The sequence below is a fragment of the Scedosporium apiospermum genome (assembly GCF_000732125.1).
Source record: "Scedosporium apiospermum strain IHEM 14462 chromosome Unknown SEQ_SAPIO_0108, whole genome shotgun sequence".
In the NCBI taxonomy this organism is placed as follows: Eukaryota; Fungi; Ascomycota; class Sordariomycetes; order Microascales; family Microascaceae; genus Scedosporium; species Scedosporium apiospermum.
This window is the reverse complement of record NW_015971809.1, coordinates 298,243-324,691: the sequence shown is the minus strand read 5'-3', so window position 1 is coordinate 324,691 and position 26,449 is coordinate 298,243. Positions and strand designations below refer to the sequence as shown.

Sequence of the window (26,449 nt, the reverse complement as noted above, 5' to 3'; positions counted from 1 at the left end):
GAGCTTGGATGGGAGATGGACAGAGAAGAGAGGAAGCACAGCTAAGTCAACTTCAGGCCAGCTTGCAGTAAAAAGGGAAAAAAATTGGGGACGAGAGGTAGCTAAGGATAGCTAGGAAGCTCAATTGCTGCGCTGGCTTGGAAGAGCGAACTCGGAGGGTGTCGTCGGACGAGAACGAGGGAATGTGGGGGTGGTTTTGGGAAGGTAATCAATCAATCAATATTGATGGTGTCTTGGTGTCTCTTTCTGGGCTGGTTTTGGGGAGGGGCAGAGATGAGAGGGGGAAGGGGTGATAGGGGTCAAGGTACCTGGCCAGTGTTATTTTGGAATATCTGAGCGGAATGGCGTTGCTTGCTAGAGGATTAATAACAGTGTTCATAAGGGAAGATACTGTGGTGATACAAACACGTCGTGTTCAGGTCCCCTTGTCCCCTGGAACAGGCGGGGACCCCTGAGAGGCCTGGTCCAGTAAGATCGACGGAAGCCCCGGTGAGGATGGCGGGGTTGACGTGGCTCACCGAGCCAATAATGGAAGGCAGGTGCAATGGGCAAATGGACAATGCCCCAACATTCCCAACATCTGGACGGGATCCTTAGTCATCAAGGATTTGAGCACAGCCTGGAAGTCGAGTCCTCTGTGGACTTCGTGCCCAAGGTAAGTTCAGCGGTTCAGTGTTGCACCATGCAGTGGCCCAGAGCTTCATCCCATGTCCAAGACTTGTTCGCTGGCACAAGTTCAAGGGTTTGTCCTGAGTCGCCGCCAACCAAAGTTATTCTTTTGCAATCTCCCTTGGATCGAGGAAATAACAGGTCCCCCAAGATCTCCTTATCGGCGATAGCTCGATAACTCGACTGCATCTACGAAGTAGATTCTGGGCTAAACCTTTAGCTCGCCGATCATCTCTGCCGATCCGCTGTTCTTGGATCTTTCCCCATCCCCAGCTCTGTCGACTCCATGGTTGCGGCGCCGGGTTTGGAGATGTCAATGCCAGGACTCGGTATGGCTCTGTTTCCTTGGCCATCTGATGTCTTGTCAGCCGAATGTTCTTTCATCCGTATGGGTAATTGGTAGTTTAATTGAAAGCTCCAAGCTGTCAATTGATCCATGATCAGCCGGCAACAAGAAGTCGTTGGGTCCGCAGTTCATGACGTCATGCCACCGCCGACCTTTGACCAGCCCATGCGTCCATCACCAACTGTGAAGCCAGCTAGGGATCATCGTGTCCATCCGTATTTCAACAAGCCAAAAAAAAAAAAAAAAAAAAAAAAAAAAAAAAGGAGCCCCCGGGTGGAACCATGTTGATCCGTAAGCTCGCGATGCCCCGCTCTGTCTGCCCATTGGATCTCCCACGAGCCACCACGCCGTTGGCCCATGTCGGATGTCGATACGACCAATCCACCTAGTTTATCATTCCAAGGCTGGGGGTATGTGCGGTTCCGATGACGACTCTCTTTCTTTCTCTAGGCTCGCTTCGAGGCCGATGACGTGCTGTGCTTTCCTTCCGTCTCTCTTGCTGGCGCTCACTCCGGCTTGGCCTAGAACAGCCACTCGCGCTGGTCTCGTCGATCAACCTTAAATTCGCCTTGTTCTCGCCGTCGCACCGCAGCCCGTGATGTCACATCAAAAGCTTCTTCAATTCTCCCGCCCAGATGGTGTAACCTATTAACCTTGTTTCGCCTTTCCATGAATTTCGCACCCTCAGCTCAAGCTGTAACTTGTACCCGGGTAACATACCTGAACATTTACATAAGTAGATAGATACCCATGTCCATGCACCCGCTTGTGCTTTCCTCAACTCAAATGTCCTACTTTGCTGCCATACTTCCCTCCCAACAAGATAGACAGTGACGAGCTGTCCTGCGCAAGATCTCCGGTTGAGCCTCATAGATTCCCAGAAAATAAAGCGGGCGACGAGAACCACGACGCGCAATTGGGGTCACCGACAATGACTGAAACCGCCAAACCTGACGGCATCTTCTCGAGGCTCAGGACCACTGGTCTGGAGCTCAGGGAGAAATTGAACCACGAGAGCCTTCACGATGCCAAGGTTGCCCTCATACACAGAAAGTAACGAACATATACCTCCATTCGCCCTGGGTCGTTGCGATTGAACTGATCGGAAGGGGGAAAAAAAAAATATGCATATTTGGCTGACCAAAACTATTTAGGCATGAAATTGGGAAATTCGGGAACCTGGTATGATGACCCCAGGGAATAGATAGCAAGAGAATCGTATGTGATGGAGACGCGGCGCTGCTAACCCAGGCCTCTTACCCAGTTCAACGCAAACCACCGCCATGACGAAGAGCACGAAAAAGCCACCGACGAAAAACGGACCCGAATGTCTCAAGCGAACCGCTACGAGTCTTACTTCCCCGAACGCGACGGAAACATCGTGAAATGGTACGTCGACGGCCGCGACTACTTCTGGGCCGTCTCCGAGGCCCTCGACAAGGCCAAGGAACTCATCTACATTGCCGACTGGTGGCTAAGTCCCGAGTTCTTCCTCCGCCGACCGCCGCAGGCTAATCAAGAATGGAGACTGGACAACGTTCTCAAGAGGAAAGCTGAACAAGGGGTCAAGATTTACGTCATTGTGTATCGGGAGGTCGAGGCGGCGTTGGCGTGTAATTCGCTCCATACGAAGCATGCCCTTACCGAATTGTGTCCGAAAGGAAGCCCCGGGTACGGAAACATTCGAGTTATGCGACACCCGGATCATAACGTATTTGAAAATGTGGCCGATATGACTTTTTACTGGGCTCATCACGAAAAGTTCATCATCGTGGATTATGAGCTCGCCTTCATCGGCGGCTTAGATCTCTGTTTCGGTAGATGGGATTTGCACCAGCACCCTCTCGCCGACTTGCACCCCGACGGTGTCGCCAACTCCATCTGGCCCGGCCAGGACTTCAACAACAACCGCGTAATGGACTTTAAAAACGTCGCGGACTGGAAAGAGAACGAATTAAGCAAGGCAGAGCACGGTCGCATGCCGTGGCACGACGTCTCCATGGGCGTTATTGGGCCTTGCGTCTACGATATAGCCGAGCATTTCATCCTGCGATGGAACTGCATCAAGCGAGACAAGTATAAGCACGATGACAGGTACGATTGGCTCGAGCTGCGCGGCCGTCAGGAGGACGAAGACCTCGTTGGTGTGCAGAGGCCCAAGCATCCAGTCGGAGAGTACATACTGCACCCCATCACTCCCCTCGAGACCAAGAACCTCGACAAGCGGGGAACCGTCCACGCGCAGATCGTCCGATCAAGCGCCGACTGGTCCAGCGGCATCCTGACGGAACGCTCGATCCAGAACGCTTACTCGGACATCATCCGCAAGGCGCAGCATTACGTGTACATCGAGAACCAGTTCTTCATCACGGCCACGGGCGACAAGCAGGCGCCAGTGCACAACACCATTGGCGCCGCCATCGTGGACGCCGTTCTGCGCGCCCACGAGGAGCGGCGCAAGTTCCGCATCGTCATCTTGATCCCCGCCATTCCGGGCTTTGCGGGCGATTTGCGCGATGATGCGGCGACGGGCACGCGGGCCATCATGCATTACCAATACCGGTCCATCTGCCGCGGCGAAGAGTCCATTTTTGCCAAAATTCGGGCCGCGGGCGTCGAGCCCGAGAAGTACATCTTCTTCTTTAATCTGAGGTCGTACGACAGACTTGCTAGGACGGCCGCCATCGTCGATATAGAGAAGGAGACGGGCATCAAATACCAAGAGGTCCAGCGCGGTCATGCCGAGGAGCTCATGGGCGAGGCGATCCACCAGCGTGAGGGAGAGTCCGACCGTAGGAGGGAAGGATCCCCGAGCCGGAGACACCAGCGCAAAGCAGCCGCCGCAGCCGAAGCCGAGGAGAAAAAAGAAGGCGGGCAGGCCGTAGCGGCTCGGGATAAATTCGAGGAGGCCCTCGCGAAACGCAGGAAGAACGAGACGCGCAAAATTTCCCCCTCCGTCGCGCACCATGCCATGTCCGGCACAGGCGGCGGCGAAACCCTCCTCGTCGAACCATGGGACGAAAACGCAGAAGAAGGCGTCGAGGTGATGAACTGGATCCAAGAGGAGCTATACATCCACTCGAAACTCCTCATCGCCGACGACCGCATCGTCATCTGCGGCTCGAGCAACCTCAACGACCGGAGCCAGCTGGGCAACCACGACAGCGAGCTAAGCATCGTCATCGAGGACACGAATCTTATCGACAGCACCATGGATGGAAAATCGTACCGGGCGGGCTGGCACGCCGCCACGCTGAGGCGGTATCTTTGGCGCGAGCATATGGGGCTCCTGCCACCGCAGGCGCTCGATGCCTCGAAGGATGTGAATGCGAGGCCTCCTGGGGAGGCGTGGGGGAATGATCCGTGGGATCGGGATGATAGCTATTCATTTGTGGAGGATCCGTTGAGTGACGAGTTGTGGAAGGAGTGGACGGAACAGGCGACGACGAATACGGAAGTTTTTAGGCATTTGTTCCACGCGGATCCTGATGATCATGGTAGGACTTTTCTTCTTTTGTCCTTTTCTTACACCCTTCCCGGCTTCTTTTCTGTTTGGTACTGACACATCTGTGCAGTCAAGAAATTTGACGACTATGATAGGTACATGGCGCCGAGGGGCGTGAAGCCGGGCCACATTTTTGACCAGTTCCTGCCCGTGCAGGATATCAAGGAGAAGTTGGCCAAGATCAGGGGACATCTCGTGTGGATGCCCTTGAAGTTTTTGGAGGAGACGGAGATGGCGGAGAAGGGGTTGCAGGTGAATCAGTTTACGGAGAGTGTTTATACATGATATTTTTTGGAAGATATTCGTAAATTATAGAGGATTTTTCTTTCCCGTCTATTTTCTCCGTTTGCTGTATTCTTTTTTTTTTTTCTAAAATTTTATTTATTTTTCTGCTTCCCGCGTATTACCTGGAAGTTTGACATTGTGTGGGAATTCTTGTCATTCATCACGATTGTTGTTTTCTTTCATGGCTCGTTCGGCCAATTCCCGGCGCCAGCGTACAGCCTCAACTTCGAGATGGACCTCAGCGCTAAGCGGGTGGAGAGCACCTTACCTACCTGAAATGCCTAGCGCCCGACAGGGCCACCCCCTGTCTAGTTTCCAGGCGTGGCGTTCATGACGATCCGATCGGTATGCCTGACCGAGTAGTGTAGTCATGTCCCACTGCCGAGGACTAACTGCATTTGAAGTTAACATTCCATACCAGCGCGTGGTTTAGAGAAGCGGGGGACCGAGAATCCCTGTAGGATGCATGGAGATTGATCCTTTAGCCTTCGTGCTCAGCTGGGGTGGGCAAGCTTATCCTTGAGATCGACAGTGCCATCGGCGCCGCCTGCAGGGAGGGTGTTTCCAACTACCTGGATCCGAATGCTTGCTCGGACAGAAATTCTCCGAGCTCGGGATGAGAAGATCAGAAGACGTCGAAGCTGAACCCACATCTGATCAGCGTGGGTTTCCGAGATTGAATGCCCTTGACGACGGGGAATTTTCTCTTGTTGCTTTGGAATGCAGGCATCCACCCTGGAACCCTTATTCAAAGGTAAATTCTGTCCAGGCCGCTGTCCAGGCCGCTGTCCATCGACCGGGGGGTTCAAGAGGGCCCGATACCAAGCGGGGCTCCTTTTTCCTCAAGATAGTCAGGCGTAGCGTCATAATGTTGTACTTTCCTATTTGGATTCATGGTGGTCGGGAATAGGAGGACTGCAGATGCCAAAGACAGAAGAGCGAAACGTCCTGCTTCGTGCTGAGAAGGAATTTGTTCGCTGAACCGGAGAAAAAAGCAAGGCTATGTCCGAGGTAGCAGAATCTGTCGACGAATCCCAGGTGTAGTGGCGCTTGCTTCCCTCTCTTATCCCCTGCTCGGCTCCCGCAAGACTAAGCTGGAAGCCCAAAATGCCAGATCGCATGGAAGATGCTTCATGTAAGAGGAGTGGATCACAGGCCCTCTAGTCCGCGCAGGATATCAGCGATCCCTGTGGATGGGTCGGGCGCCACCTCTACCTCCGCGGTGGATCGTAGATCGTAGATGGGGCGCTGCGGACATGGATCTTTCCCTATCTACCTACATCCTCTCACCTGCCCTTGGAGTTAGGGCCCAGTCAGAGACAAGACTCGACAGATCCCCGGCAAGGTAGGAAGCAGGTTGACAGACGCCATTCCCTTTTTGAGGATTGATTCCAGTTCTTGAGTCTCAGAGAGTCCTGACAATTCCGGAATCAGTTAGTCGTCTTCGATCGGTACGATAACCGGATGTCAGCTAGTGATAGGCTCGATCGGTAGGATCCGTTGGCGGAGGGGACTTGTTGTCATCGTCGTGTGTATGAAATTGCCAGGGACTATCTTACATCCTTCCTGACTGAAGTTGCCCTGTGAGGAGCAGGAAGAGATCTGTTCTGAACAAGGCCTCGGCAAGGCATTGGTCCAGTCCACGTAGAATCCTCGAGGCGTTGTGAGATACCTGTATTCGCCTACCATCAAGACGCCCATTCACCAAAACACATCGAGAAGACCCGGCCTCTAAGGAACCCTGCCACTTATCCAAGAAGTAAAATCCCAGTCCCGCCATCCAAAGAAAGCGCCGAGCTCTCATTCCCACTCGCAAAGTTAGCCCCGTAGCTGGCCCTCGCTCTTAAGTCCGAACCCCCTACACAATGTCCTCACCTGACTCCAGTTAACCCTGCTCATCATTCACTTCTCCCCGCCGCGGAATGACCTGCCTCTCCTCCGGTGTCCGATCTCTGGTCCACTTCTGCAAGTCTTAAGCTATCGCCCCCCTAAACTAGCGCACGGTAGCATTTCTCGCTGAGGCCCCATCCACCGAACACCTCAAGCTGGTCGTCCAAAAGAAGCGATAAACCAAACTCTTTTACCCCCAAAAAGGGACCACACGATGCCCTCTTCGGTCCAATATCCAAAACCCCCACTTACCACCCACTCCCTGCAGCTTGCTATGCCTCCGGATTTACAGAGAGATAATCCCGCGCGCCCATGACAGGGCTTCAGGCTTCTCCCTCCGCATGGTCTGACTCTCCAGGGTTACAGCGCAGTCAATCATGGGAGATCCGAGCTTAACGGTCCCTTTCCTATGGGTTCGACCCGACATCTTGGTCCAATGGGAGTCTGTGGTTTTACGAGTTTCCACCCTTGCGTCGACGACGGATGATCTTCCTGGGATCCGCGGGTTAAGCCGTACCGGGGACTACCTCACTGGCGATAGGCGCCTTTATTCATACGTCGTGATATTGATATTTCATGCTCGGTACCAATAATTTGGTGAATGAATTGCCATGTGAGTCCTTCATTCCGGTGGACGATGCTCTTTTCCTGTCTTGGCGATGTGTTGGGAGCAAAGTCCCTCGAGTTGGACGGAGGACCGAGTAGATAAAGGACCGTTCGTCCCACAGAGCGGGAAACAATGATGTAGGATCAATGGCAACACAAGGACTTCCTTGACGCTCTCTCTCTCAAACAATCTATACAATGGACGTAATCTACTGCCTCGTCTCCTCCTGGCTCGGCCGCTTGGCCTACACCCAGCTCCAAACCAAGACTGCCCTCTTCACTCTTCTCCCTGCTGCGTCCCGGTTAACAATCTTCCTATGCCTCTTCTTCATCCAGTACTCTCTCCTCATCTTCTACCGCCTTTACATCTATCCCAACTACCTCTCCCCCTTCCGCCATCTCCCGGGACCAAAGGTAACCTCATACCCGCGACCCCCACTCGTACCCAAACAAAGAACAACCATTCCTCACACCTAGTCCTAGGACAACCACTTCCTCCTCGGCCAAACCCTCCGCCAGTTTCTCTCCGGAGATCCAACCCAACCCTACGTCTCCTGGATCCGCACCTGGCCTAACGCCGACCTCATCCGTTACACCTTCTTCGGAAGCACACCCGCCGTACTCGTCGCGAGCCCCGAGGCATTCCGGCAGATTCTGCAGCCGTGCTGTTACGAGTTTACGAAGCCGGCGTGGTATTCGCGGCTTATCTTTCCCATTGTCGGGAAGGGTTTGGTGTTTCTTGATGGGGAGGATCATAAGCGCCATCGAAAGGTGCTGAGCGGTATGTTCATCGTTAGGTGTTTTGATTTAGAGGAGTAAAAGAGTGAGGGGAAGAGAGAGAGAGAGAGAGGGAAACTAACAATTCCTCATCAGGAGCCTTTGCGCTTTCACATCTTAAACAATTGATCCCTCTCATCGAGAACAAGGCCATCGAGCTCTGCAACCACTTGGACTCCATGATCGAATATGACCGCGGCGTCATAAATCGTACGTTCTCCCCCTTCACCTTCTCTCCTGTTCTCACAAACTAACCTAATCCCAAGTCATCCCTCCCCTCTCCAGAATCACCCTCGATGTAATCGGCTCGACAGTCCTCGGCACAGACCTCCAAAGCCTCGACTCTGCAACGCCCTTCCACGAGATATACCAGACCGTCTTCGACCCTCCCATCACGGGACTGATACTCACGGCCATCAACTCCATCGTTCCCATCCGGTGGATTTCCATCGGGGAGAATCGCAAGTTTAATCGCGCCATCTCACGGCTTCACGAGTTGCTGAGGCAAATCATCTGTGAGAGGATCGCGGATGTTGAGAATGAAAAGGTGCAGTTGGCGGGGAATGGGAGGAGGGATCTTTTGACCAGAATGATACAAGAGTCACAGGCTGTTGGGGAAAATTGGGACGAGGATGACTTGATCGGACATGTAAGAAGTCCCCTTCTCGATGAGGAAAATGAGGGCAACGTGATAACTAACCTGAGGGGGGGAAAAACAAACAGGTACTCACATTCATGGCTGCCGGCCACGAGACGACTTCTAATACTCTGGCTTGGGCCATTCACTATCTAAGCCTGAACCGACCCCTCCAAGCTAGATTGCGAAAAGAAGTCATCGATGCTGCCGGACGAACTGGGTTCGACATGGATTACAGCACCATCGAGCGCATGCAGCTCCTCGACAATATTTTCCACGAAGTCTTGCGCGTCAGAAGCTCCGGTAAAAACACCTGAATCCCCGCTGTCTCAGGTACACATCTAACCGCCTCTAGCAACGTTCGCAACTCGGGAACCCATTCGTGACACCGAAATCTGCGGCACCGTCATCCCCAAAGGAACCACGATCATGCTCATGCCCAGCGCCATCCACCAAAACCCCCGCATCTGGGGCGACTCGGTCGACGAGTTCGATCCCGACCGATGGGATCGGCTCGAAGGCGAGGCAGCCAAGTCGCATGCCTTTGCGGCGTTCCTGATGGGGCCTCGTGGTTGTATCGGGCAGGTGTTTACGAGGCTCGAGTTTAAGATTATGTTGATTGCGGTTATTCGAAGGTTCGAGTTTGATGCGATTGAGAAGGGGGAGGTGCCATTGGTGAATCCTAGTGTGGTTCTTAGGCCGAAGGGTGGGTTGAGAGTGTTTGCGCATCGGTTGCCACCTGCTGGTGAATGAGTCGAGATATTTGCTGATTTACGGGGGGTGATCGTCGGCGTCCTTCTCTTTTAAGCGCAGTATCGAGTAGGAAGATTGCAAGATTTGATGTGAGATGAATATTTCTCAATAAATATCCCACAGGCTGACCTTCCCATCCTTACTTCCCGCAGCGATCCAGTGTGCCGTCCTGGCCTGGTTGATTCTTCTATCCCTGATATTGAAACCTGCAAGCGAACGACTTTGGGAGACAGATACAACTTGCTGGCCCCGCTGGCTTTCCGAGGCTTTGCCATTCTCATTTCCCGGGCCACTGGTTATCTGCAAGGCGGAGCTGCTCGACGTCGCGGGGTTGATGGTGGCAAAGGCGACGGCATAACAGCCGGACTGGTGCCATTTTAACACGGCCACTTCTTTCAAGGACTTGGCCGAGTATACTCTGACTTTGGAGTCCCAGCCAGCTGTCGCGAAGATGGTTCCGTCGGAGCGGATTTTGAGACCCTGTTGGCCGGAGTGTTTGGTGTTGACGGATTTGAGAGGAGCCGTGACTGGTTCGTGGGCCTTTTGCTCAGGAGCTTTTCCTTTATCCTTCTCGGTATCTTCGGGAAAGGAACTACTTGGAGCGCCATCTTGAGGGATTGGATGCTTCGCAATAATGGCATCCGCGCTTGACGTGATGAAATACGAGAAGCAGGGCGAAACGTCAAAGGAAAGAATGGGTTGGGAATGAGCTTGGTGTTTGTACAGGGTGATCCACTCCCCCGCGTCGAGGTTCGCTCTCTGGACCACTGCTGCACCATTCTCGTAGGCCGTGATAAGGTGCAGACTTCCGTAAAGATGAAAAATGGATAAGGCCATGGGCATTCCCGCACCAGGTAACGGCTTCAGGGTGTGGATGCGACGCTGGCTTGGCAGATGGTAGATGTCAACCTTCGACGGCGCGAGGTTAGTATTGATGATTTAGGATGAGTTGAAGTGCAGGGGAACTTACTCCCTCCAAGATGACCGGGTTTGCCGCTGCTACGAGGACTTCATCGGACTCCGAGATACTTTGATCTGCCTTGCATGACGCCATAGCAAAGGAACAGAAATTCATAGAATTAACTGCAAGTACGTGCTGGATCCATGGCTTAGGCCGATCGGGCACATTGTCCAGCGGTGGAGCCTTGCTGAGTTTGGGCTCATCCTCCTCGGAGAACTTCCAGATGATGAGCTCGTGATCTCTTCCGTGACTACATCGCTGTCAGCTGTAGCCCCCTGATGCTCCGAAGAACTAAGGAAAAAAAAAAAAAGGGGGGGGGGGGGGGGGGGAATTAAGTTGGCAAGGAGGATAGGAAGAAAGGTGAAAGACCTACGTAACAAGCCTCTCAGGGCTCCATTCCTTGATGCCGAGAACTGTCTTCTGATGAGCCCTCCACACGGCCTTTGGGCGCATGATGGAGAGATCCCATACGATGAGGTAGCCGTCGGCATCCGCTGTCACCAGCCTCTCGTTGTTCCGAATAAAAACGGCGGCATGGACCTGGGCCTTGTGGCCGCGGAGGATGGCCTTTGGTTGTGGTGGAATTGAAGGGTCCATGGCAAGCCTCAGGGCTGGGTACGCAGAGCGTTAGGCAGAAACGTTTGTAGGATGGAGTTAAAATTGCTTCTCTCAAACCGGGCCGGGACTAGTCGTGATGGTATTACGGATGGGTGCAGCAATGTGAGTTGATGAGCAGAAGAGCTCTGATCTTGGGTCTTCACCAGTGGCGTCGATCGATGGCGGCTTTGGTCTCGTACGTTTTACTGTCAAAATCCAATCACATTAGTGGCTGGGCCACTTAGTCACCCGCCATTCAGCGCCTTGATTCAGCGACTCCCACGCTAAAATTGGCGCGTTCTCGTCGCCTTGGCACTGCTCCACGACTTCTATCACGTCCTCCGACTCCGCCATTTTCGGAGGTCCCGGCCATCTCTCTGCATGAAGCCCGATGTGCCGGAGGAAAAAGAGTGCCGGACCCGGCCGAAGCGCGGTTTCGAAGTCGGAGCCCGGGGGAAAGAATGGGGCGCCGCTTCTCGGACGGCCCTAGCTGTGTGTGTAACCTATGTGAAATGGCATGATTCACGTCCGTCGTCTTGCATAGGGTCCGGTAACATCGTAGATCCGAGACAGCGGGCCTAATAGAAAGAGAGACATCAAAATGAGGCAGGTGCAGAGGTGCTCTGTTTCATCCAGGACCTCCAGCTTCCCCATGCGCCTCTGAAAACATTATCCATATTTGGGAACAGATATGTATCGTCATGTGCTTGTACGGGGCGTGCTGGCCATTCAGTTATCCGAAAATGTTTCCCACCAGCATTCTCTGACATTGATCCTGGCTGCCATCTAACAGGGTCTCTTTCCCCCCTTCCTATTTTCCTGCGTCTTGGGCGAAACCCCTTCAAGTTGAAACGAACAAAACATGGGCAGATAGGCGGCTATCAAATCCAGGTAGATACTCGCATACAGGACAAGCTCCCCTCCGTCTTTCGGACATCTTCGCAGTGACTGGGGTGGCAAAACATTATCTCGGTGTGTTTGAGATAAAGCAGGACTCGCCAGTTTCGGCTGAATTCTTCATCGAAAATACTATCCTCACATGTTTCGGTCTCTTTTTGCATTTCCAACTTAAATTTCCGGACGGGACGGCAGAACATTGAACCACCAAGACGGCAAGGGGGTGCGGTATGCAGCAGGCCGGGGAATTTTTACAACCCGGCCCAGTGTGTTTATCTCAGATGTAGGTCCACTTCGTGGTCGGGGTTTAATAGCTGGCTTATTACCAAGCACCGCGGACGGTGCATGTCTTACTGTTGATGGGTTCGAGGCAAGTAATATCATATGCAATGCGTTGATGAGAAGCGGTTCGTTTGACATTCCCATTCCGAACACGCATTGCATTTATTTTCATCGAGCCACCTTGCGGCGCTGACAAGGCGGATATCAAAGAAGCCGGCACGAGGTTTCAACGTCTTGGTCGAGGCGCGGACAAAAGCCGAAAGACGAATGAAGAGATCAGATTGTCGAGAGAGAAAAGGAAAATGGAGAGGCAAGAAGAAGAAAAAAGACATATCTATGATATTCTGGAAAAGGCATAGAACAATTTATCTCAAATCATCAAACTCACCACGGCGATTCCTCGGTGACCGCTGGTCGGATCGATGAGATGGGATTGGTCGATGGGAGACAGGATGTACAGCGAAGACGAAGATCATGGTAGGTTTTTCTCAACAGAGAGGGAAAGCTTCCAAATAGAAGGAAAAGGCCTTGGAGTCGCCCCCTCTGCCATGGAGATGGTCCGAGTGTATATGTTGGATCGACGGGCACGCAAGGACAGGATACTGGGCAACTGTGATGGAGATCAAACAGGTTCGAGAGAGCCCACGCGGAGAGCAAACACTGGTGAGCGTGGAGCTCATGTTCCTGATTTAGGATTCTGAACTGATTAGTTTCCGCATTTAAACATTGAAGAGCGGGAAAAGAAGAAGGGCAAATAAAAAAAGCTCCATGAAATGAATCAAAAATTGGCCGAGAAAATCTTGGCAAAATATGGTCCTGCTCTGCAGAATTCGCGGAAAGAAACGATGTATTGGGTGCTGTTCAATTGGAAGAAAGGACTGTGCAGCGGACGAAACGCCGGGAAATTGGAGCCCATACTCCTCGGGCAACGCAACGGGTTGCAGGCGACTGGGCTTAAGTTGTAATGATGGACAGGTGCCGCAAGGCACCGGCAGGCGGTTCGTCTGCGAGCGCACAGCATCGGAACTGCGAACTGAAATTGGAAGAGCCAAGCCCTCCAGGCGTCACTGAGCGCCGAGTGCTGGAGCTAGAAGTTCGGGGTGAGTTTGACTCTTTACACACTAAAGACCCGAAGCCTGATTAGAGTTAAACGTTGACCCTGGGGCCAGGCCAAGTGTTTGATTTGGCCAGGCTAGCGCTTCGAGTAGGACTTCTTCATGGAGTCTATTTTCGTCAAGTTTCGAGATGGATTCCCGTGATGCAGCATGGACGCAAGATCGTGCCTTCCTTCTCCTTTGAACGAAGTGTCCAAGCTCGGGCGTGGCTGAATGCAAGTTGTACTTGCATTAGCCAAGTGGTGCCAGCGTCTATCAGTTGGCGTAGGTAGTCCATGTACCTCGTACCTGGGGCTGAAGGGCGAGGATTTGCAACTCAAGCCGAAGCACATCTCTGACAGGGTCGGCTCCACTGGCCGGTCCCAGAATGCAATGGGTCAAATCAAATCTCGCTGCCGGATCTCAATCTCAACGTTCCTCATTGTTGTCGAAAGGAACAGGGTCGATCTCGGATCCGGTTGATCGTTCTGCCTGTATGGGGTGCAGAGCTAGAGCGGCAAACCCTTTCTTTGCCGCATCGACTGTTTCTGTCTCTTGTTGTTTCTGAGGTTCTGATGTTCCAGAAATAGGTCTAACCTAGCGGCTCTTGGCATCGACTCTCGAGCAGTCCCATGTTTTAACTTGAAGAGAGGAGATCCTGGGCTGGACTGAGGTGGTGCATTGGGAAATGCGAATAATTGCTCAGATTCCGATGCCCAGGGAGCGCCTTCCCCACTCAGAAATCCATACATCATCAACCATGCTTGTACTTTGTATCGCCCCCAGTGCTTCCGAGATTTTGTTGCCTCTCAACTGAACTGCCAACTGGATGACCGTCTCTGGTTGCTTGGTTCTTGAACTGTTTTGGCCGGGTCGTCCCCTGTTTCCTTCTGTCGCTAGGGGTTCTGGATAAAGCCGACCCGTGTCAAGCCTTGTGCTTTCCCCCTCCAACGTCAAACCCCCGACTTTGGATGGCAACCAGAAGTTTTTTAACATCACCGCCGACCACCCTCTCTTAATCGAGCCTCGCGGTCACCGTCGCTGTTGCTGTCGCCTGAACCTACGTGTGTCGTCGTTCCTCCGGGGAAACGTAATTGTGCGCCGAACCCAACACTCGAGCAATAATCAATTGATCCGAACTCGGCGAATCCAGTTTGATTTCCAACCAGCGAGCCAAGAAAGACGCATGCAGATAAACGATAATAGAGCCTTGCCAGATCCATTCGAGCCAATTATTCCACCAACATTCTTTTCGATTTTCGACCTCTCTCCGTCATACACCACTTTCCGCCACAGAATTTAGTCGCAGTCTTGGATATCCTGTTCGTCTTGCCCGACTTCTCCATGCCCCCTCTTTTTCACTCGTCGCTGCTTGCGATACTTCGAGCCAGCTCGTGTGCCATGAGCGTTTCTGGCGGGGAAGAGGCAAGGCAATGGGGGAGGTCAATCGGCAAATGTGGGAGGTCTGCTAACGGATATCTACGACCAGAAACCCATCGCCTGCGGAAGACGAACGAAAACCGAAGTTGATTCCTTTGCGAAAGAACGAGATCTCGCCGACCAATCCTCGAATCCGTTACCGAAACCCTTGCCTCTGTTGATGTTGATCCGTCCAGCACCTCGAGCCTTTGAATTTGCCTCAAAGCAACTGGTTGCAGCGTCCCTGCTGGATCACAGAATCGCTCCCCGAGACCATTCCCCGAACGCATTTCTGGTGGATTACGACCGATGTATATCGACGTATAATGACCCTGCCTTGCTGAACTGGTTCACCAAGCAGGCCTTCCTCTGTCGTCCATTCTCTTTCGCTCGAGCGATCCAGGACACTGCATTGCCTTGACTGGCTACCTACCCTGGGCTGCGGAATCATCATAATCTCTCTCTCTCTCTCTCTCTCTTTCTCTCTCCCCTGTAGCTCCAGCTTGGTAATAGAGCTGTGGGCTAGGCGGCTTTGCTCCTCCTCCCAACAGTCCTCTTCGCCCTCGGAAATCACCGTCATGAAGACCGCTCTCCCCGACCGGCCCCTCGACATCTCCCCAACGAAGCGGCTAAAAATAATAGGTGCTAGACGTGGTGGAACCCTAGGGAGCGCAGACCACTCTCGTCATCGAAGCAGCAGCGTGCAGTCCCTCGCCACGATCGCCGATGAGTCCGCAAGTCCGAAGGAGGTGTCCGGCGCGGCGCCGACGGCCAAATCGAGACGGGTGCGCACGGGGTGTCTAACATGCCGCGAGCGGCATTTAAAGTGCGACGAGGGGGTGCCCGACTGTATGAACTGTCGGAAAAGCAACAGGGAGTGCAAGAGAGGCGTGCGGTTAAATTTCATCGACATTCAAGTGAAGAATCCTCCTTTATTACCCCCAACTCCCGACTGGTCTGGTAGGTCGATGCCTGCCCTGGGAGACATTCGCCGAAGCGAATCAAGGAAGAATTTGGGAGCTAACATTTAGGGGCTGTGTGTAGTACAATTCCAAGACGAGTCGAGACTTATTGCCTCTGAATATATTGGAGGTCTAAACCGTTACGACACTCGTGAGAAGCGGACACTTACGCCACCCCAGGAAAGCGATGTGGAAAATGCCCTGAATCTCCAAAGGCGCCAGCAACAAGAACACTACAACCACCACAGACGCTCGGCCAGCACCATGACCCCGATGAGCATGTGTGATCCGGCGAATGTATCGATGCGAGCTTCAGCACCGCCACCGGCGTCCATACGCTCTTTATCCACCCCAAAGACTTATCACGCAGACGGGTCACAGTCTGCCGACGTCTCGCAGATGCACTCTCGGAAAAGCAGCGCTGCATCATACCTTGCCGGGCCGCCGTTACATGCCGGGCCGCCGTTACACGCAGCTGGTGGTTTCGGTCTGGGTATCCAGCAACCGCTAGGGAACTCAAGGGATGATGTTATTCCGCGGACGAGATCGCCGGTGTATCGGAATGGCGACGCGGGCCCTACTTCATTACCTATTAATGCGCCTCTCATAGCATCCGCGTCCGAACCACCACCGCCACCCACCTGCGGCGGTAGCACAGACAACATGTCACTCGATGGCATGGTCACGCCGCCGCCGAGCGAGAAGGCGCTGGGCGACCGGACCTACCTCAACTCGCCCGAGGAAGTGCTCTACATGCAAGTGTTCGTCGAAGAGGTAGGCGTGTGGATGGACTCGATGGACAAGGAGAAGCACTTCAGCCGTCTCATCCCCTACCACAGCCTCAAGTCGCCCATGCTCCTCAACGCCTTCCTCGCCTGCGGCGTAAAACACCTCACGCTCGTGAACCCGGCCTACAACGACGACAAGGCCCTATTCTACTACGACACGGCCACCACGCAGCTCCTCCGCTCGCTGCAGAACCCGGACCGCAACACGGCCGAGTGCGCCACCACCGCCGTCGTGCTCAACGTCTACGAGATCATGTCCGAGAAGCCCGCGGCCCGCATGAACCACATCGCCGGCGCGCGTGCCCTCATCCGCGAGTGCGGGTGGAACGCCAAGAGCACGGGTATAGGCGCCGCGTGCTTCTGGCTCAACATCGGCATGGAGGTTCTTTCGTGTCTTGCTTTTAACTGGCAGACGGCGTGGGACCCGGATCAGTGGGGCGTCGATATGGATTTTACGCCGCCTGAGCCTCGTCGGGGTGGTCGTGGTGATGATGACGATGACCCGGACTCGAGCGCGACGGACGACCAGATTGGTAAGGAGGAGATTTGGGTGCAGCGCATCTTTTATATCGTGGGTAAGATTGCCAACTTTCGCGCGACGATCCCGAAGTTCCAGGAGGCTTCGCCGCGGGATGAGCAGGTCAGGTTGGGGAACAGGTTGGCGCAGTGGAGGGAGCTGAAGAGGTTGTGCGACGATTGGAATAGTGCTTGCCCGAGGACGATGCATCCTTTTGGGTATTTGTACCCGTCGCAGACCGACTCCAAGTCGGCGTTTCCCAACATTTGGTGAGCCCAACCTTTTTCTTCCCCTATTCTTTATCTCTCTTCTAGGTCGAGCGATGCGAAGGTTTTGTTGCGTGTACGTAGCTAACTGTAGAGGTATCACACAGGCTCATCAAGCGCGCCGCCATCGTCGGCCGACTCTTCTACCACACAGCGCAATGCCTCCTCGCCCAAACACACCCCCTCGAACCGGGCCACGCCTCCGAAGAAATGCGAGCTACCCAGCTCCACCACGCGCACCAAGTGTGCGGCATCGTCGCACACGTCAAGGACCGGGGCGTGTCGTCTGTGGCGATCCGCAGCCTCGCCATCGCGTCGAGCGTGTTGACGGACCCGCGCGAGCAGGACGAGGTGCTCGAGATTTTGCAGAAGATTACGAAGGAGTCCGGGTGGGGGCTGGGGAGGGTTATGGCGGAGCTTAAGAAGGCTTGGGGGAGGGATGAGGTTGGACCTGGTGCTGGTGTTGGAGCTGGAGGGGGAGGCGGTGTAGGTGCGGGCGATGGGGGGCTGGCTGCCAAGTTTTTTGGGCCGGGGCAGAGTCCCGGGCAGAATCCGATTGCGGTAGTGCGGCAGAGTCAAGCTGGGCAGCATGTTCCTCCGAATCAACCTCAGCAGCAACCTCGGCAGCATGTGCATCAAGAACAGCATCATCATCACAACCACTATCGCCATCACCAACAACCCCAGTATGAACATGGGCCTCAGCACAGACCGATAACGCATTCCCAACAGATCCATGTCCCGACATCTCAACAGCAGCAGCAACACCATCATCATATGATGAACAACGCCACGCAACCGACGCACTCGCAATCGCAATCGCAGACGCCCATCGTTGCCCCGTCGCCGATGAAGGCGGCTGTCAATCCGTTATCGTTTGCGGATTTCAGCTTGCCGAATCATCCTTACCAGAATTGGTATGAGCCACCGAGTCGGGCTACGGCCGCTGCTGGTTCTTTTAGCCAGCCTTTCTTCTAGGGTTGGGATGGGCTGGGGTTGGGAGGAGTGTTGATCTATTTCTTTTCTTTTCTTGCTTTTGTGGCTTTTATCTTACGACCAATGAGCGAATGAGCGAATGAGCGATAGCATTTGATTTGGGGGAGGAAAAGGGAAGGAAAAGGAATACGTGGAGAGTTCACATTGGGACGAGCACTGGTTTGCTGGCGTCTCGGGCGGTGTTAAGTCTCGAACATTTAGATGCGCTTGGGCATGTGGACTTGCTTGGTGAGCGCTCTGTGTAGGACGGGGAGTTTTGTGTAGAGTATAAAATATCAAATGGAAAGGAAGTTTTGACTTCTGCGTTTCGGATCTTTGCTGCTGATGTGTGATGCCTTCGCGAATGCCTGTTGTGCTGATAGATTAGGCTGGAGAGGAGGGAGGGAGCGAGGGAGGGAGGGAAAAAAATTGAAGATTCAACACAACACGTTTTAGACATCCTTCGTATTCTAATGCCATTGTCGTCGTGAATTCGTTCGTCGCTCTTTATTTGTCTATTTCATTCTATAAAGCAATAGAGAGGTGTGTGTATCAATCCGCTGTCGTCCCAAGGAAACGTTTTGTAAAGAGCAACTCGTCTAATCAAACCATCTACGCTGTCACTGACTTTTTTTTGCCCCCTGTTTTCTTCTCTTCGTCCTCTCCCTTCCCTGGTATAGTTCTACTGGAGACCGCATCCTTGCTCGCTTAAGCATTGCCGTTCACCTTGCCATTCACGCCATTGACATTGCCATTAATGTGGCCGTTGGCAGTGCCGTTGACGCCATTAACGCCATTAACGCCGTTGACACCGTTGACACCGTTGGCCTTGCCGTTAACACGCTCAACGATGACCTCGCCATTGACCCTCTCGGTCATGCACTCCTCCTTCTCAACAGCCGGATCGGGAATGGTCATGCCGTATCGCTCGTATGGAAAGTTCTCCAAAGTCGCCAACATGTCAGCCCAGCCATCGCCAAGCTCGCCAAGCTGATGCAAATCGACGTCGCCCGCCTCTCCGGTCCTGCCAGCCAGCACCTCCGCCTCCCTTCCGCTGTACTCCTCCAACAAACCGTCGTGCGGCACCCAAACCACCCTCATACCCGCCCTCCTTCCAGCCTCGACACCAGGGACGCTGTCCTCAAAGACGAGGCACTCCTCGGGCTTGACGGGAGGTTCGCCCTCGGGCAAGCTCTCGTTGATGGTCCTCAACGCCAGCAAGAAAATATCCGGAAGCGGCTTTCCCCTCCCCTTGGCGATGCGGGGATCATCGCCCAGCACCTTCCTCGGCGACTCGAACACGCTAAACAGCTCGGTCAAGTGGTCCGTCTTCAGCTTGTAATTCGTCGTGTGCGAGCTCGTCGCAAGAGCGATGTGTACTCTCCTCCGCGAGTCCTCGTCTTTCTTCACCTCGAAGTAGCGGGTGCGGCCGAGGTCGGAGAGCAGCCTCGACACGCCGGGAAGGGGCTCCGCGAGGGGGAATAACCGGCGCTGGTGCGACGAGAGCTGGCTGATGTACTCGGGTTCATCGATGGGCAGGTTGGCCCAGTCTTGGAAGAGGCGGGCGGCTTCGGGGCCGGGGCGGCCTTGGAGCTTGGCTTTGATGGACCAGGGGAGGCGGGGGCGGTTGTATCGTTCGAGGACGGCGTTTATGCAGTCTGTGTAGAGGTCTTCGGTGTTGAGGAGGAGGCCGTCCATGTCGAAGAGACAGGCCCGAATTGGGGGGAAGCTGTTGGTGAGTTTTGGGTCAGTACTGGTCTCTCTCCCTTGATTGAAGGGATAACATGGGGTAAAGGTAGGGGATTGGACGTACTCTGTTTTAAGAGTCATTGTAGCAATAGATGAGGTTCGTGATATAATTGGTAAGGGGATGTTTGGTGGTGAGAATTTGCGTTGCAGTTGGAGAGTTAAATGGGGGAACAAGTTGGGGAAGTGGGAGGAGCTTTATAGCTTGGCTGGTGAAAGGGTTCGACCTCGTATTGATGGAATGTATTGATGGAATGAGCGATCAAGGAACAACGAAGGAGCAATGGAGATTGAACAATGGAGGAGGGTGGCCCCGGCTTTCTGGGGAAATGGAAGGAGCTATAAAGCCTGGGGAATGGAGTGTTCTGTTGAAGGAAGGTGGCTCCGGCCTTGGCTCCGAAATGCGCTTGCGTTGTGACTAATATTTCTAGCGAGCCCGACAAGGGGAATTCTCGGTGCCGTCGGTGTACAATTGTACCTCGTCGTGTACCTTTGACACTTTCTTCGTATCCTTCAGATGCCACGACGTCGCTCTTTCTTCCTCCTCGGTAAGCGGGAGAGAGATATGCCGGAAATCGCAGGCAGGCACGACCGGGGGACAACAAGCTTGATGACTCGAATTAAATTTGGGGAAGGCGGGGGCGGGGTAGATAGAAATATTTTTTTTTTCTCTTATCTCTCGTCTCTCACCCTTCTCGCCTTTCCTCTTTTCCCTCTGCCCTTTTTCTCGTCCTCCGTCTGTCAAGTCTCGCGTACCCGGGTCAAGATTGCGAATCCCGTCGCATCAAATTTTTTTTCCTTTAATCAATCGCATTCGGCCCATCAAGGTCTTGCTGATCCCGGCTCCTCTCCGGACTGGTCCATCGAATCGACGTTCCTACACCGAGCTAGTCCTCTCCGGCGATAGCGCCAAACGCTTCGACGTATTCTAGGTCCAATGCTAGGTCCAGGGGGATCTTTGCCTGAGGTCATAGCACGTGGAGCCAGCCTGCCCAGCCTGGCCTGGCCTGGCCTGGCTACAGCTCCACTACTGCAACTGCTGAGGCCTGGCGAAGCACGCTCACAACGCTAGAGCAGATTAAGCACACGCACAAGGTCTTGGTAGTCTTGGGCTGCCGTCATGGATCAATCCTCTGCTGCCGATTAATCTGTCGTAGGGCTCAACTCCTCAGACTCCCCCCTGCTCCCTTGTCCCAACCGGACCGACGGACCCTTCGAAAAAGGACATTGGATGGTTGCAGCTTGAAACCGAGGGAACGCTGGACAACTCGACGACAGAATCTTCTGTGCTTAGGTTGTGCTCATCTCGCATCAATTTGATCCAATCTCGTCTCACAACGTCATCACCACTCCTGGCTCCGCAATCCCATTCCTCGCTCGACTTTCGAACACACCCTCCCTGCACGTCTGCCGATATCGAAACGAAAAACGCCCTCACCTCGAAAAAAAATACTCCCCGGAACAGAAAAAGGAAACAAGCTTCCCTCGGCTCACAATGTCATCATCCGCAGCCCCTCAAACTCCACCTCTCAGGGACCCCGACCTATCACTACCCGATCCCCCCTCCGTCACCGTCCCTGTACCTGACGCTATCACCGCTACCGCCGAGCCAGCCGACGACCAGCCATCCCTAGCTTTCACCCCCGAGGAAGAGGCGGTAAGGGCCCCATCAAAAAATACAAAAACTCAAACCATTTTAGTTCCGCATTGCATCACCGTCATCATCAGCACCTGCACAAAACGTACATCCAAATCTCTTAGCCCAATGCCATGCGCTAGTCCGCTACAACCCTGTTATCTGTCCCCCCTAACACCCTTGACATCCTTTGTTTCCCGCCTCCGCTTCCGCTTCCGCTTTCTCCCGCTCCACTATCTACACGATGGACCCCAAATTTCTTTCTGTTGCCCGTTCACGACGAACAGACGACCGGGGAAGATTGTGACACCCGTTTGATTTGGCAATGGACTTGTGCTTGCTTACTAACGTGCTAGCCAACACCTTTGTAGAACCTCCTCAAAGAATCCCTCGAGAGAAAGGCCGAGGCCAACCAGTTGTTCTCCTCTAAGCGGTACAATGACGCCCTGGCCAAGTATGACGAGGCCGTCTCCGCCTGCCCGCATTATCTCGACTACGAGATTGCCGTGCTGAAATGCAACGTCTCGGCGTGCCACTTGAAACTAGAAGAGTGGAAGGACGCCATCGATAGCGCCACCGCCTCCTTGGACGCTTTGAATCGCGTCGAGAAGAAGGATGCTACCGAGGTCGGCGAAAGCCCAGGCGGGGAAAAGGACGGCGACAAAGAAGATGATGCCGTGGAAGAGGAGATCATCAGCGCCGGAGCATCCAAGGCCGCCCCTGCTCCGGAGGCCGTCGATCCTGTCAAGGAAGCCAAGAAGAAGCGTGCGGGGGACATCAAGAGGATAAGAGCAAAGGCTCTGATGCGGAGAGCGAGGGCTCGAAGCGAGCTTGCTGGGTGGCAGAACCTTGCCGGCGCCGAGGAGGATTACAAGCTATTGGCGACCATGGATAATTTGGGCCCGGCTGACAGGAAGATTGTGCTAGCCCAGCTGAGGACCCTGCCTGCCAGGACGAAGGCGGCTCAGGAGGCTGAAATGGCGGAGATGTGGGGCAAATTGAAGCAGGTGAGTGCTCTGCCTTGTGCGTCCCGACTAGACAAGAGTCGGTCGGCTGACAGGAGAGTCCATTTTAGCTGGGCAATGGTCTCCTACGCCCGTTCGGTCTCAGCACGGATAATTTTCAGTTTACCAAGGATGAAAAGTCGGGAGGGTACAGCATGAATTTTCAGCCCGGCGGACCCAGCTCATAGGTGAATAATATATCTAATACTGTATCGACGGGCGAACCCGGCACTACATGCGAATCTTCCATCCCGCTTCACGATCGACGTCTTTGGGATGCGTCTGGTGCAACGTAATAAGGTCTTGATTTATAACAACTTTCTTTAAATTAATCACAGAGCTAAATCCCCAGAACAATCCAGGCTTCCCTATTCCCCATCCATTTTTATTATTTCACTTTCGCCCCCTCTTTCCCTTCCCCCGTACTCTCTACAACTCTTGCCCAAGATGTCATACTTATCTGATGTATTATCGTATCACTGTCACCACATTTCAATCGAAGGGGGGAAAGGTCAATGTTTACCGAAACTAAAAGCTTCTATTTACCTGCCCCTACACATGCTTGTCTCGAAACCCTCTACCTCCCTCTCATGCTGCCAGACACCCGCCCGGTATCAGCCCATAGACCAACAAAGAACAAGAACAAAACGAAAGAAAGCTAAAGTGTCAACAAAGGAAAGAAACCAAACAAAGAAAGATGAAGAAGTTTGTCGGATATTACCCCTGTGGTGGGTGTCAATGAGAAAGGGAAATAATCGGAGGGGCAGAAGGACATTTATTACTTCACCAATCCGTCAAGTCGATGATCCTCCCTCGCCGAGGAGGAGGACAGTCGGTCATTTTATTTTAGCGTTGCCCTTTCGTCGAGGGCGGCAATCTTGTTTGGAGACTCTTCACATCCTCCTGGAGCATTTTCATGTTGTCTCTTCTCACCTCGTCGGACAGGGTCATTCCCCCTCCCCTCGTTGGCAGTCTCCACAGGAGGCCCGTCCACATCCATGGGGTCGCCAATATCATGCCCATCATCCTGAATGATACCAACGTCCATGTCCACCGACCTTGCGACCTGCTCCTCCACTTCTTGTTGATCTCGCTGCTCCACAGGAATCCTAAGCTGAATTTCCTCCCTCAGCCTGTTTACTAATAGCGTGCGTGCTTAGGAATTGGCTTAACTCGGCAACAATAACGTACATGTGTACCTGCGTAGCCGCTGACGTGATGGTTGATCATTAGTCAAGCCACTGCTGGAAACGGATGCAAACTGTTTCCGTCGGCATTTTGCTTTTGACTCGGCCAACCAACTAAGAGAGTGTTCCATTATTGTTTATAAATAGCTGCTTAAGTGCCTGTCTTCCCGCAGACTTTGTCTCACTCCCAACATGGCATCGCGCTGTAGCAGCTAAAGAACAGCTTCATCATGGCTGGGGACAAGATTCTAGTTTTCGGCGCGACCGGGCCTGCGGGCATCGCCCTTCTGCGCGAGTTGCTCCATCACAAACTTCAAGCTCTCGCTTACTGTCGAAACCCTTCCAAGATCCCTGAGGACCTCGCATCTAATGCCCTGCTTGAAGTAAGTCCCTCGGCAAAAGCGACGGCTTGTACCATGGTTTCTTACTGGTGCTGAACAGGTTGTCAAAGGGGATATGTCCCAACGGGACGTTTTGTCTAGAGCGATTGCGAAGTCACGGGCGATCATCTCACTCCTCGGACCCAGCGGCCCCCGCCAACCTAAGAACGCCGAGTTTGCCGACTACTATCGAACCATCGTACCGCTCATGAAACAACATGGAGTCCATCGAATCTTGGCCCTTGGCACCACAGCGATGTATCGGCCCGACGATCAAAGCTCCGTCTCGCGCGCTCTCGTGGCTACGCTTATCAAGGTCCTGGCAAACGGTGCATACCACAATATCCTAGCCATTCAGGACTATTTTGAGAACTTGAATGACAAGTCCATCGAGTGGACCGTTTACCGGGTGGGCAATCTATCCGGTACAGGCGATGCATCCGCGTGGTCGGTCGATCGTGAAGGAGGCAAGGCATTTGAGGGTCCTGTCGGAGCTCCTGGCTTCACCTCAGGCATAAATCGGAGTATCCTGGCCCGATGGCTTGTTGATGTAGCTACCGCTAGCCCCGCGAAATGGGTGCGTCAAATGCCTGCGGTCAGCAAGTCCGGCTAGGAATAAGGAACAATGTGTACAGCGGTTCGTCTTCATTAAGTGTCACGCGGGTAACCTTATGAGAATCGTCTGGTCAAATAGATTAATCTTAGTCTAGGCAGCCTAGGCAGCTGAACTTTCCCATTAGGGCAATAACGATATTCGTCACAGGCAGCTGCCTGCTTTAGACAACCCATTATCCCCCCATTTCCCAGCCGTCATATATTCCATTTAAAGACCCTCTATTTCCACGGATTAGTTAGACTTCCTTTGCAACCTGCCAGTGGATATGACGTGAAGTAATGTTTTCGTAATGTGTTTAAACGAATAATATAAATGGGAATTGGTCGAGAAGCCGGCGCTGGCCCTTACCTTCCTACCATGACGGAAGACGACGCAGAGATTCCGTGACTCTAGGTTCGTGGGTTTTACATTGGTCTGCATCATCTGCAACGTTCCAGGCCATGCTTCTAGCGTATTGTTCTTCCTCCTTTTCCTCGTCGCCATGTGTTTTTGCCAATCCAGGTCCTTTCAGGGTACAGGCACGCTTGAGGTAAATCTGCAAAATGCTACATGGTTTCTCAGGAACCCATGCCGGAGTGTTCCTCATGATCGCTACTTCTGACCACTGACCCGCCTCGATGGAGTCAATAGGAGGTTTATCTAGTACCATGAATTCTTGTAGCGATCACTATTGGCAATGCTCAAGGGCCGGTAAACAGCCTTGATATCCGTAGGGATGGAAAGGAAGGTGAGCTGCGAACCCACAATCGACAAGTGGTTGGCTGGATGGGGTAGTTTCGGGAGCGACACGCAATAACGGCGCATCATCTGTAAGAAGGATGCTATACAGTCCACCCCAACAGAAGCCACTAGCGCCCACCTTTAGTCTTCCGGTCTCGAAAGGCGGAGAGGTCTCGGGAGCAGACAGTCGGATGACTCACAGGCCCTTTGCCATCCGAAAAGCGACCATCAATGATCAATACGGCTTGAGAAACAGAGTCGTAAACCAGGCTGTTGAAGGTGAATTTATCTTGTCCATGTCCATATATAAACGACAAGCCGGCAGCACCGATTGGCATTCTTGATATAGGGTCAGCACGGTCCGCAAGACCAGACTAAGGAATCCGTCTAACTCCTCGCCGTCTTGGCCCAGTTTTGATGTGAGCAGCAATTCTCGTCTAGGCACTTCACAATAGCGTCTACATAGCTTTAAAATATAAAATGAGACTCAAAATTAGCCGCGGCTTAACCTTCAAAATGATGGTTTAAGAGAACGGACAAAATCTCACTTCTAGCCCTCTGAGAGCTCGTAGTTAGTATTCCGTCCGTTAACCCAACTTAGCCAATGGCTTGGGTGAACCCGGCGTGTAATTTACGTGTTGTTTAGAATAAAACCCTATGCAGTTTTTTTCTTTCTGAACCCTCAGTGGTTACAAAATAGTATCAATTTGCCTCCGACGGCCGCGTTGCTAGGACGGCAGCAGCGGCAGCGATAAGGGCATCGCGAATCGTTATGAGAAGACCTGTATTTAATGAAGGTTCACAGCTTCCTATAAGCTGATATTTCCTTGATTCTTTTATCATGCTCATCCAAGACTACTCTGCGACCTGACTGATCGCAGTAAACAGCCTATGCTCTAGCAAAACCTGAACGCATGTTTCTTAAGAGACACAT

The 26,449-nt window shown here is 53.2% G+C and overlaps 8 protein-coding genes across 8 annotated transcripts; 5 read left to right on the top strand and 3 right to left on the bottom strand.

The window, feature by feature from the left end:
* Positions 1–1,946: 1,946 nt before the first annotated feature.
* SAPIO_CDS6917 (Phospholipase) lies at positions 1,947–4,805 on the top strand (the record flags this gene model as incomplete). Its single annotated transcript, XM_016788889.1, has 4 exons — positions 1,947–2,068; positions 2,170–2,197; positions 2,280–4,512; positions 4,591–4,805. 4 exons carry the CDS (start codon positions 1,947–1,949, stop codon positions 4,803–4,805), a joined length of 2,598 nt encoding a protein of 865 aa, XP_016641526.1.
* Positions 4,806–7,499: 2,694 nt separating this feature from the next.
* On the top strand, positions 7,500–9,468 carry SAPIO_CDS6916 (uncharacterized protein; the record flags this gene model as incomplete). The annotated part of the gene is made up of 6 exons (XM_016788888.1): positions 7,500–7,715; positions 7,785–8,082; positions 8,175–8,288; positions 8,345–8,727; positions 8,802–9,018; positions 9,071–9,468. The coding sequence occupies 6 exons, from the start codon at positions 7,500–7,502 to the stop codon at positions 9,466–9,468; spliced, it is 1,626 nt and encodes a 541-aa protein (XP_016641525.1).
* Positions 9,469–9,573: 105 nt separating this feature from the next.
* On the bottom strand, positions 9,574–11,026 carry SAPIO_CDS6915 (ASTRA-associated protein 1; the record flags this gene model as incomplete). The annotated part of the gene is made up of 3 exons (XM_016788887.1): positions 9,574–10,377; positions 10,439–10,679; positions 10,803–11,026. The coding sequence occupies 3 exons, from the start codon at positions 11,024–11,026 to the stop codon at positions 9,574–9,576; spliced, it is 1,269 nt and encodes a 422-aa protein (XP_016641524.1).
* A 4,270-nt stretch (positions 11,027–15,296) lies between these two features.
* Positions 15,297–18,229, top strand: SAPIO_CDS6914 (uncharacterized protein; the record flags this gene model as incomplete). The annotated part of the gene is made up of 3 exons (XM_016788886.1): positions 15,297–15,567; positions 15,763–17,254; positions 17,359–18,229. The coding sequence occupies 3 exons, from the start codon at positions 15,297–15,299 to the stop codon at positions 18,227–18,229; spliced, it is 2,634 nt and encodes an 877-aa protein (XP_016641523.1).
* A 705-nt stretch (positions 18,230–18,934) lies between these two features.
* On the bottom strand, positions 18,935–20,056 carry SAPIO_CDS6913 (Haloacid dehalogenase-like hydrolase; the record flags this gene model as incomplete). The annotated part of the gene is made up of 2 exons (XM_016788885.1): positions 18,935–19,955; positions 20,040–20,056. The coding sequence occupies 2 exons, from the start codon at positions 20,054–20,056 to the stop codon at positions 18,935–18,937; spliced, it is 1,038 nt and encodes a 345-aa protein (XP_016641522.1).
* Positions 20,057–21,467: 1,411 nt separating this feature from the next.
* SAPIO_CDS6912 (uncharacterized protein) lies at positions 21,468–22,800 on the top strand (the record flags this gene model as incomplete). The annotated part of the gene is made up of 3 exons (XM_016788884.1): positions 21,468–21,629; positions 21,980–22,615; positions 22,684–22,800. 3 exons carry the CDS (start codon positions 21,468–21,470, stop codon positions 22,798–22,800), a joined length of 915 nt encoding a protein of 304 aa, XP_016641521.1.
* Positions 22,801–23,453: 653 nt separating this feature from the next.
* Positions 23,454–23,842, bottom strand: SAPIO_CDS6911 (uncharacterized protein; the record flags this gene model as incomplete). The annotated part of the gene is made up of 2 exons (XM_016788883.1): positions 23,454–23,752; positions 23,812–23,842. The coding sequence occupies 2 exons, from the start codon at positions 23,840–23,842 to the stop codon at positions 23,454–23,456; spliced, it is 330 nt and encodes a 109-aa protein (XP_016641520.1).
* A 187-nt stretch (positions 23,843–24,029) lies between these two features.
* Positions 24,030–24,792, top strand: SAPIO_CDS6910 (Uncharacterized protein; the record flags this gene model as incomplete). Its single annotated transcript, XM_016788882.1, has 2 exons — positions 24,030–24,182; positions 24,241–24,792. The coding sequence occupies 2 exons, from the start codon at positions 24,030–24,032 to the stop codon at positions 24,790–24,792; spliced, it is 705 nt and encodes a 234-aa protein (XP_016641519.1).
* Positions 24,793–26,449: the final 1,657 nt, after the last annotated feature.